General features: G+C 42.2%; 1 protein-coding gene across 1 annotated transcript; it reads right to left on the bottom strand.

The window, feature by feature from the left end:
- Positions 1-568: 568 nt before the first annotated feature.
- Positions 569-7,283, bottom strand: LOC143925551 (olfactory receptor 1-like). The gene is made up of 2 exons (XM_077450030.1): positions 6,878-7,283; positions 569-1,963 (listed from the first exon to the last, which is right to left on the bottom strand). The coding sequence occupies exons 1-2, from the start codon at positions 6,944-6,946 to the stop codon at positions 1,025-1,027; spliced, it is 1,008 nt and encodes a 335-aa protein (XP_077306156.1). The 5' UTR covers positions 6,947-7,283; the 3' UTR covers positions 569-1,024.
- Positions 7,284-11,912: the final 4,629 nt, after the last annotated feature.

The following is an 11,912-nucleotide window of genomic DNA, read 5'->3' as shown; positions in this document are numbered from 1 at the left end:
AAACTTACACTGTAGTAAGTAAGATCTATTAAAAGTGATCACAAAATTGGAATAAAATAAGTAAAAGCAATGTGGAGGGCAAAAGCTGAACAATCTCACTACAGAAGTCTTCAACAGGGTCATCAACCTGCGCCCCCACACATTGCTGGATTATTTATAATCTTTACAAAAAATATAGGACCGCCCCCTTACTGGCGGGACGGTAAACGGCCCAGTCAGCATACATCCCAAAATCTATGTCCTAACCTGCAGAACACCCAATAAAACTAGACATAACTGAAGTTGCAGAAATTAAATGTCATTTTTTTCATGTGTGCACTGTAATATTTTGTTCTATTCTGTGTATACATGCACATTATGGCAAGAGCCCCCTTCAGCTGACTCCCATAAGGGAACTGCTGCTCCTTCATTGTATACAGAAAATAAACGATCAAAAAACAGCGCATCAAAGAAACTCGTGGTGTAATATGAAAAAAACACTTAAAAAGTCACTTTGTGACTTTGTGACTTTTTAAGTGTTTTTTCATATTACACCACGAGTTTCTTTGATGCGCTGTTTTTTGATCGTTTATTTTCTGTATTCATTTCCACCAAGTCCAAAGTGGGTTCGCAGCTGCACATGGAGACCAACTACAGGACATCTACCTAAATAACGAGTATCCTATTATATAGATAAGCGTTTTTTTACAAAGGGACCATTCATTTGTGCGCCAATTACCTTTTTTTGATTGATGTTGCTCCTTCATTGTCACTGCCACAGTTTAGTGGTGAGTCAGTAGCCAAGCTGTATTGATTAACAATTGTGGACTATTCTGTCTGGCCTAGGTGACAAAATTAAAAAGTCCAGCTGAACAGAATTACAAATCGCTTGTTGGCTAAGGCAATACCCATATTTAGATTCACTGGGGTTTCACACACTGCAAATATCCAACATTTTTTAATTATATTTAAAAATGATTCATGACACTGCCAGACTTAGTAAAGTATTAGAAGATCTTAGAGTCTTAGAACATCTTAAAACCTCTCAACATTTTTTTACGTTAACAAACTTTATTAAGGCTCTTTTGATTTCCCTGTTTGGTAGACTGTATATAAGAGGGTTTAGTACCGGTACAACGGTTGTAAACAAAACACTTAGCGCTTGTTCCAGCCCAACAAGGTGACTTGCTTGTGGCATCATGTACATCGACAAAACTGTCCCATAAAAAACACTGATGACGGAGAGATGAGATGAACATGTGTTTAAGGTTTTCCATCTTCCTTCCTTAGACTTTATGTGTAAGATGACGCGGATAATTTTCATGTAAGATATGACAGTGCATGAGAATGGACAAATACCAAATACAAATAATTCGATACACATCACTATATAAAACAATTCAGTGCCCGTACAGGCTATCTTTAGGAGAGCTTTGGGATCACAGAAGAATTGTTCAACTTTGGTTGACTCACAAAAGGACATTTGTGAGGCAGTTATCGTGAACAATAAGGAATTAAAGTATCCAGAAACCCAAATGGCAATTATGATCTTAATGCAGTTTTCTCCACTGAACACATAGTGATAATGTAAGGGCTTGCAAATAGCAACATATCGATCGTACGCCATTGTGAAGAGAAGGATATCTTCTGTGCTGGCACACCCCCCGTAGAAGTACAGCTGGGTGAAGCACTGGTTGAAGGACACTGTATTATGGTCAAATAGTAGCATGTCAAGAAGTTTGGGGACATTGACAGTGGTGTACAAAATATCGATAGTAGACAAGTTACAGAGAAATATATACAAAGGAGAGTGTAGGTGCTGGCTGTAATATATAACAATAATAATAGTACAATTCATCAAGACACCAGTAAGGTATAAAAGAGAAAACACAATGAAAAGCAAAAGTCTTTTTCCAGATACGAAGGGGAAAAAAAGAAGATGAAATTCTGAAGACGATGTATAGTTTTCCATTGGCCTTTTTTTCTTTTATTCCAAGAAAAAAAATTGTGATGTATTACATAAAGGTTTTTACAAAATTTAAACATTGGCAAGTAAATAGCAAAAGTGCTTTAAAACAAAAAAAGTAATGCTTTATACCTGAGCTGGAGTAATAGCCCTTGTACACACGGTCGGAGATTCCGACAGAATGTGTCCTATTGGACCGTTTTGTCGGATAATCCGACTGTGTGTGGTCTCCATCGGGCTGTTTCCGTCGGGGTATCCGATGGACCAAGTTTTCCAACTTGTCCGTAAAATTTTCAGACAAAATGCTCCGATCGGACATACTCCGATCATGTGTAGCCTACTCCGACGGACAAAGTGCCACGCATGCTCAGATCAAATTCCTAGACCAAAGCTATTGGCTACTAGCCTGAACATAGTCCCGTCGTAACGAAATAACATCATCACGTTATGTACAATCGGATATTCCTACGGATTTGGTTGTCAGAATGTCCGACCATGTGTACAAGGGCATAGAATTAACCCATGTGCATTAACTAGAGTCCATTGGGCAAAGCAGTAATGGAGAAGAATACAAGTTAACAATAAATATGGTCAAAATATTTTTTTTTTTTATATTTCACATTTTATTTTATTTTCCTCTTTTTAGCCAGCAGCTGGAACTCATTTCACATATTTTTTTGAATTGCATGACTGAAAAAAAAAATAGAACCTGTGACAGTGCTAAATAATTGAGGTTTAGATTACAGAAACAGATCTCCTCATATAGGGAAGTATAATTTTAATAATAAAAACAAAGTTAAGAATTAAAATGGAAGTAAACCCTTCCAAACAACTTTGACCTACAGGTAAGCCTAGATTAAGGCTTACCTGTAGGTCCAAGTAATATCTCCTAAACCTATATGGTTTAGGAGATATTTGCCCGAAAATGGGCACCGATGTCTACGGCGCATGCGCCGTAGACAGCGGCGCGCAGGCGCACTAAATGCGGCAAGTCCAAGAATGGATTTGCCAAATTTGTCTACTCCCGTGCGCATGCGCGGGAGTGACGTCATCGCGGCTCCGGCGAATGGCAGCGTCGGAGCTCCGAGACGCGACTCCCGTGCGCATGCGCGGGAGTGACGTCATCGCGGCTTCTCCGCTGTCATTCGTCGGAGCTGCGAGAGACGCCACAACCAAGATGGATGCGGCGGACTACAGGTGACAGCGGCGACTTCGCTGGCTCCTGTGTCAGGTAAGTGACACATAATGAGCTACTATGCGATGCACAGTAGTCCATTATGCTTTACCTTTGCAGGGAAAAAAAGAGGAAGTAAACCCATCAGGGTTTACTTCCTCTTTAAGAAAACAGCTACCATTATTTTTTTTAAACCAAAATCATTGTAACAGCTGTACCCTATATTTAATGTTTATTTGTAAATTATTATTTTTTTTAATTTTTGTAATTTAGGCAACATCATTTTTAAAACTTGTGAACAGAAATAAAATATGATTCTTACCATATCATTGTAGTTTCTCTCCTAATCTCTACTGTTTATGTTAGGCTTGCTGTTATACTACATGCTATACTGCAAGTTCCACATATTATAAAAATTTAATTTATCATTGTTTGGATTCCAAATCATATGCCACTGAAAGCAATGTGATTACTGATAGGTAGGAAAAAGGCTGTATCTGTATCAATTGGGTTGGCTACAAATGGCATGTTTTTTATTTTAATTTAAACTATTGCAAAGCATATGTTATATGTTATTAGTATTCTGTTAATGTTAGACTTTCTAGTTTGTTCTGAAATCTACATATGTAAAATACCGTAGATAAAAAGTTCTTAAAAGAAAATGAAGATTGAAATTCCACTAAACATGATATAAATGACTCTCTGATCGTTTATAATTTCTAATCATAAATGACTTTCTATCATTAATAAAAAAATATGCAACAGTATGATGCATAATATATTCAAAATAAATGAATTCCAAATACAAACAGTAAAGTGTAGGGAAATAGATTATTTTGATCTGTCCAGCAATTCTTACCAGCCATCACTTTTAGAATATTTTATTTATTTCAAATGTTCAAAAAAGTTATCAGGTCACATTATTTCTTACAGGATCAACAGGTATTGTTTCCACTATTTAAACAAAATATAACAAAACTCTTTCAATGGTATATTTAAAGCCCCGTACACACGAGCGGACTTTTCGACATCCAAAGTCTGACGGAATGATTCCGGCAGACCATTCGATCGTGTGTGGGCTGCAACGGACTTTTGATTCGCAAAAGTCTGACAGACTTTAGAAAATGGAACATGCTTCAAATTTTTCCGACGGAACTCCGCCGGACCCAGTTCCTACCGAAAAATTTGCTCGTGTGTATGCTATTCCGACGGACTAAAACCGACGCTAGGGCAGCTATTGGCTACTGGCTATGAACTTCCTTATTCGAGTCCAGTCGTACGTCATCACGTTCGAATCCGTCGGAGTTTGGTGTGATTGTGTGTGGCCAAGTCCGCTCATTCGGAAAGTCCGTCAGAACTCCGTCAGAACTCCGGCAGAACTCCGGCGGAACTCCTTCGGAAGTCTGTCGGACATAAGTCCGCTCGTGTGTACGGGGCTTAACAGAGCAAAAGGGAACGAATATGAGAAGTTCATGCTCTCAGGGGATCCAGGTATTGGACCTCAAAAACAAGGAAAATATACAAACAGCATATGATGGTATTCGCCATCCACCTGCAAGAGGGTGCACCCGGATATGATACCCTTCCTAAACTTTCATATCTAAACATCAAGATGAAATTGTAATATTTTGCACCTTACTGGCCCTTACGTCTGATGGGTGCATTACTTTTCCTTTTTTCAAGCATTTGTTCCTTTTTTGTACCTGGTGATCCTGCCTAGAACACAGTTCTTGTCCTAGGGCAGCGATGGCAAACTTTGGCACTCCAGATGTTTTGGAACTACAATTCCCATAATACTCATCTACACTCCAGAGTGCATGAGCATCATGGGAAATGTAGTTCCAAAACATCTGGGGTGCCAAGGTTCGCCATCACTATCCTAGGGTGACAACACTAGCTCACCGCATGGTGTCTATATGGAGGAAGTCATGGTTGTCACTAGGCTTGTCTTTTGCTTTGGACTACAAACTCATCTTCCTCTCTTCAGTTCCACTGCCTGGTGGGCAGAGTAATTTGATCAGGTTGTTTGAGATCAGCTCACAGGAAGTAACAAAGAAAGTTAACACAGCCACCACATCTAAGGACTGGTTATCTGCAATATATTACATTTTTATTCTTGGGTTTAGATATGTTTTAATAGTAGGTTGCTTAAAGTGAAAATAAACTCTGATGTAAAAACATATATTCTATTCAAGTATGTATTCCTGACTTAGAAAATGCCCTTCTATTGCCCTTAGATTTCTCCAAATCTGCCTTTTTTTTTTTGCTGCTGTGATCCAACTTCCTGTTAGAGGTTGGCTATGTTAATTTTCCATGGTGCCACTGTATGGAGAAATATGGCCACCCTCTCTTGCTCACTCCCAAGATGGACTAAGGACTATGGGATTTGTAGTGTGCATAAGAGCAGTCAATTACATCTTAAGAAAAGGTAACAGCATGTAGAGTGTACGGAAAAAGTATTCATACCCCTTGAAATTTTCCACATTTTATCATGCTACAATCAAAAATATAAATGTATTTTATTGGGATTTTATGTGATAGACCAACACAAAGTGGCTGATAATTGTGAAGTGGAATGTGTTAGAATGGCCCAGTCAAAGCCAAGACTTGAAAATTGCTGTTCACAGACGCTCTCCATCAATCTGACAGAGCTTGAGCTATTTTGCAAAGAAGAATGGGCAAAAATGTCCCTCTCTAGATGTGTAAAGCTGGTAGAGACATCCCCAAAAAGACTTGCAGCTGTAATTGCAGAGAAAGGGGGTTCTAGAAAGTATTGACTCCGGGGGGATGAATATAAACGCACCCCACACTTATCACATATTTATTTGTAAAACGTTTTGAAAACCATTTATAAATTTCTTTCCACTTCATAATGATGTGTCACTTTGTGTTGGTCTATCACATAAAATCCCAATAAAATACATTTACGTTTTTGGTTGTAACATGACAAAATGAGGAAACATTTAAGGGATATGAATACTTTTTCAAGACACTATACATTGCCCATGACTATAATGGTACATATCTCATCATGTATCTATGTAAAAAAAATGCACATGTATAAACGGGGCCTTTCTGTTAATCCCTCGATAGAAATCGGCGTGGTCTGAAAATATTAACATTTAAAAATGTAATTTCAAAAAGCTAAAATAAAATGAGAGGATGCTGTGATAAATTCTACCTCTATTTTGTTTTTAAGTCTAGATTGACAGCAGATTATAAAACGGAAAGAGATTTAAATCAGTTCCGATTTGAAATAATTTCAACTTACCAGGCAGAAAATTACCTTCACTGGGAAAAAAACTATAATTTAAAAAGTCAAGGGAAATAAACCTGACTTCCTATTAGCATCCAGATCCTGAATGCACCTATAAACCTTAACCCCTAATTGCTCCCTTACCTCTAATCTTACCATAATTCTTCAAAAACCCACCTACAAGACCCCCGGAGCATCCCCTCTTCCTTTTCTCTCTCCCTCTTCCCTACCCATTCCACTTTTTCTATATAATATCCAATTTTCGTGACAGACATCTCCTATATACCTCACTTATAATCCTATAATAATTTACATTCTGTTATAATATTGTAACAAGTTGCACACTAAACACTGGTTGACAACTACTACTATAATTTCCTTACCAATGGTAATTCTATATTTGCTGTTCCTTTATTGTTTAAATGTTACTCCATTAAAATTATAATGTAAAATGTATTTTAATGAAATAATGTATTTATAATGAAATAATGTAATTTCTAACCTGTAGGCAGCTCAAATTGTTGATAGGGAAGGATAAGTGATTGTAGTGATAGGGATCAGAAATTGGCATATACAATACAGTAGTGGAGATCTGTGTTCACTCTGAATACCCAATCATGTACAGGAGAATTAAACAATAAACCTAAAAAAATAAAAAAACAACGATCTTTGCCTCTCATTGGTTGACACAATGTCTGTTTCTTGCAAAATGACACTTGTGTTTCTTTATTTGCTGTTACTATAGCTGAGGCATATGCCACAAACCTGCGTTCTTCAGTTAATTTTAGTGTTTGTCCATCTGGCAAAGACAAATTACTTTCCTTCGCCTGTATAAAACCTCCTGTCTGACCTATGATCTGTTATGACTACAGAGATGAGCTAACAGGAGGGCAGCAGACAACGGAGTGTTACGTTGCAGTGTATGTGAATACAGTTGTGAGCACGAGATTTTATACTGCTCAAACCTCTAAGCCATTGTAATCTAACTAATTAAAACGTCGCCCTGGGGGAAATATAATTCCCTCACCTAACCATTTCAGCTAAAAATGCATCAGATAATATACAGTGCTCCTTTGTTCCTTATCTTGTTTAATATTATACAATGTATTGATTGTCTGATATTTCTGATATGTTGTATTCTTGGCTTTTAAAGTCTACTGTACTGAATATAAGAATATAAGAAATGATCCCAAAAGAGGTAAACCTAAACGTCAGGTATATATCAAACACCAATTTATACAGTTATTTTCCATCTTAAAAAGGAAATATATTTTAAGAACAACTAGTGGAAGTACCTAAAAACTGTTCTGCAGTTCCACAAAGGTCCTTCTAAGGACTGGTAAGGTATAGTGTACTACAGTATATAGGGTTGAGTGAGGTACAGTCTGCTAATCCTTAATGACTGGTATAGGTCCACAATATATAGGGTTGAGGTGCACTACTGCTGACTGCTGCCCTATTCTGCAGCAGTCCTTTATCAGTAAAGGGACTGAGGTACAATCTGCTAATCACAACCTACTAGTTCCACAAAGGTCCTTATAAGGACTGGTAAGGTATAGTGTACTACAGTATATAGGGTTGAGTGAGGTACAGTCTGCTAATCCTTAAGGACTGGTATAGGTCCACAATATATAGGGTTGAGGTGCACTACTGCTGACTGCTGCCCAATTCTGCAGCAGTCCTTTATCAGTATAGGGACTGAGGTACAGTCTGCTAATCACAACCTACCAGTTCCACAAAGGTCCTTCTAAGGACTGGTAAGGTATAGTGTACTACAGTACATATGGTTGAGTGAGGTACAGTCTGCTAATCCTTAAGGACTGGTATAGGTCCACAATATATAGGGTTGAGGTGCACTACTGCTGACTGTACCTCAATCCCTATACTGATAAAGGACTGCTGCAGAATAGGGCAGCAGTCTGCTAATCACAACCTACTAGTCCCACAAAGGTCCTTATAAGGACTGGTAAGGTATAGTGTACTACAGTATATAGGGTTGAGTGAGGTACAGTCTGCTATTCCTTAAGGACTGGTATAGGTCCACAATATATAGGGTTGAGGTGCACTACTGCTGACTGCTGCCCTATTCTGCAGCAGTCCTTTATCAGTATAGGGACTGAGAGTTTTGTCACAGGGTCATTTAAAAAATGACAGGCAGAGGAAGAGGCAGGCCCTTCCGCAGGGGTGGTAGGGGTAGGGCAGGAGCAACAGGCTTGAGCCAAAGTGGGAAATTGCAGAAGGTGCGTGCGATTACGTCAAAGGAAGCACCAGAATTGGTTGACTGGCTCACTCAGCCTTACTCTTCTGCACCCTCCTCATCCTCTCGATCTGCACCCTCTTCTTCACTCTCTGCTATGTGCACCCCCAAAGACACTACCACAAACAACACCACCACCGCAACTAATGCGTTGACTGCAAAGATTGCAGATGGCAACCCTATTGTCAGCAGCGGACACGTTAAAAAAGCCCACACTGCGGAGCCATGTGCCGGCGTCCTGGGAGCACCAGATGTGACAATACATGGTCGATGACTCGCTCCTGATACATTAGCAGTCTGCTTTGTCCCCCCTGTGCAATGTAAGTTATTCCTGCTTCTCCTCCCTTTCTGCTGGTCCATATCTCCCTCTGAACTCCCCTCCTCTTCCTCTCTTGTGGGCACCCACGTGACATCACTAGACACATCATCGACATCACCTTCCCCACCGCTATAAGTAGAGATCTCGGAGTAGGCAGCAACACCAGGGACCAACCTCCTCCTTGGGCTGATCTGGGTACTGTCGTCAGACTGCTGAGTGGCGGTTGTTGCTACCTCCTCTTCCTGATCCAATGCCGAGAGTGGCTACGCATCAGAAATGTCTTGATATGGATCGGAAAATAATTCCTGTGACTCAAGCGGAAGGTATGTGGTGGGGGTGGTGGTGAGCCCAACACTCACCTAGGGATGACCGCCTTAAGAAGGCACATGAGCTGCCATCACCGAGCCCAGTGGGAGCAACGGAACACACAAAGCCACACTCCAGGCTCTCACCGTCCAGCCTCGTCTTCTACTTCTCCTTCTCCTCTCTCCTCACAATTGTCCTCCACTCCACCTTCCATCACGCCAAGCTCACATTTTTCTGCAAAAAGGCAGGCTTCCGTGGGCCTAATGTTCAAGCGTAAAAAATGATGCCGCCGGATAACCCTCTTGCCCAACGGTTGATGGCTGGCTTGTCAGAACTGATAGCCCGCCAACTACTGCCATATAAACTGGTGGACTCGGAGGCCTTTCGAAAATTTGTGGCCATTGGATCACCACAATGGAAGGTCCCAGGAAGGAAGTATTTCTCAGAGAAGGGCATCCCAGAGCTATATGGCCATGTTCAGCGGCAAGTGAATGTATCTCTGGCACACAGTGTCGGTGCCAAGATACATCTGACCACAGACACGTGGTCTAGCAAACACGGGCAGGGAAGGTATATCACTTTTACTGCCCACTGGGTGAACCTTCTGACGGCCGTCAAGCATGTAACCTGTGGCACCCGTGTAAATTTGGTTTTACCGCCACGGATTGCATGCAGGCCTGTCTCTTCTTCTCCTCCTCCTCCTACTCCACCCTCCTCCCTCTCCTCCTCGGCTGACTCCTCCTTTTCCGCTGCGCCGCCCAAGCTCCCCAGAACCTATTCGACATGCCAGGTGAGACGTTGCCATGCCATGCTGCGTCTGTTGTGCCTGGAAGCCAAGAGCCACACTGGCCCGGCACTCCTTTCAGCTTTGCATTCACAGGCAGATCAGTGGCTAACACCGCTCAATTTGACAGTTGGTAAAGTGGTGTGTGACAACGGTGCCAATCTGCTTAGCGCATTGAAACAGGGCAAAATTACGCACGTGCCATGCATGGCACACGTCTTAAACTTGGTCGTGCAGCGATTCGTTGTCAAATACCCTGGGGTCCAGGACATCTTGCGGCAGGCAAGGAAAATCTCGGCCCATTTCAGAAGATCTTACACGGACATGGCTCGCCTTGCTGACATTCAGCGGCGACACAATCTGCCGGTCAGGCGTCTTATTTGAGATTGCCCAACGCGATGGAACTCAACCTTCTATATGCTTGATAGGCTGCTCCAGCAGAAACGTGCAGTTAACGTCTACCTGCATGAACTCTGTAGCAGAACAGGTTCTGGGGAGCTGGGTTTTTTTTCACCGTGCCAGTGGCTGCTCATGCGCGACTCATGCAGACTTCTGCGGCCATTTGAGGAGATCACCAAACTGGTCAGTCGCAGCCATGGTGCCATCAGTGACATGGTACCTTATGCCTTCTTTATGGAGCGTGCATTGCGTCATGTCATTGATAAAGCTGTGGAGGAGCAGGAGCGGGAAGATGAGGAAGTCGCAATGCTGGATGAATTCCCAGGGGGGCTACTCTATCTGAAACAAGTGAACAACAGGAGTCTGAGAGTCAGAGGAGGATGGTGCCGGGGCGGATGAGGAGGAGCAAGAAGAGCATGCTTTAAACCTTTCTGGGATCCCTGTTGTTGTGCGTGGATGGGGAGAGGAGAATGAAGAGGACGATATTATCCTGGATGATGAGCAGGAGCCAGGCCACCACACCGCTTCCAGTTTAGTGCAAATGGGGGCCTACATGCTCCAGTGTTTTAATAGGGACCCCCGTATAAAAAGCATAAGGGTCAAGGACCAGTACTGGGTGGCAACGTACTTAGACCCCAGGTACAAACACAAAATGGCGGAAATGTTACCGCTGTCACAGAGGGCTGTCAGAATGGAGCACTTCCAGGCCTTGCTTCGAGAAATGCTGCATTCTGCTTTTGCGTGCGCTGGCAGAGGAGCAATTCCCACTCCCAGAGAAAGAGTTGTGGGTACCATTCCAACAGCGCCTGCAAGAAGAGGCCGGTTTGAAGATGTGTTGGTGACTTCTGATATGAGGTCATTCTTTCAGCCGACCCATCGACAGGTGTCATCCGGATCCAGCATCAGGGAACGCCTAGACCGTCAGGTGTCCGACTACATCTGGTTAACGGCCGATGTGGACGCTCTGAGGAGTGATGAACCCCTGGACTACTGGGTGGGCAGGCTTGACCTCTGGCCAGAGCTTGTCCAATTTGCAATTGAACTGTTGGCTTGCCCCTCGTCCAGTGTCCTGTCCGAAAGGACGTTCAGCGCAGCAGGGGAGATCGTGACCGATAAGCGTACTCGCCTAGCTCACGACAGTGTTAACTACCTCACATTTCTAAAAATGAATGAGGCATGGATCTCGGAGGAATTCAACACATGTGACCAGTAGACCATGTATATGTCTAGAAACAATTTTTTTAATCGAGCACACAGACCTTATTTCTTCATTTGGCTCACTTCCTTGTCCAAAAAAAGCACACTGTACTATATGCCCGTACCCTCCTGTTTGAAGAGGTTGAGCGGTGTCATATTTCTACTGGGGCTGCTTATTATGAGGGGCTCCCACCATCCCTGTGCTGTGCTGACTTCCTCCTGGGGCTGCTTATTATGAGGGGCTCCCACCATCCCTGTGCTGTGCTGACTTCCTC

This window comes from Lithobates pipiens, unplaced genomic scaffold (genome assembly GCF_037356315.1).
Source record: "Lithobates pipiens isolate NorthernLeopardFrog02 unplaced genomic scaffold, aLitPip1_a1.2 Scaffold_22, whole genome shotgun sequence".
NCBI classification, from domain to species: domain Eukaryota; kingdom Metazoa; phylum Chordata; class Amphibia; order Anura; family Ranidae; genus Lithobates; species Lithobates pipiens.
This window is presented reverse-complemented; position numbering and strand designations above follow the sequence as displayed.

Coding starts and splice junctions, on each gene's coding strand:
- LOC143925551 (XM_077450030.1), bottom strand. CDS start 6,946: ATGCCAATTTCTGATCCCTATCACTACAATCACTTATCCTTCCCTATC. Junction 1,964..6,877: donor ACAATTTGAGCTGCCTACAG/GTTAGAAATTAC, acceptor TTGGAATAAAAG/AAAAAAAGGCCAATGGAAAA.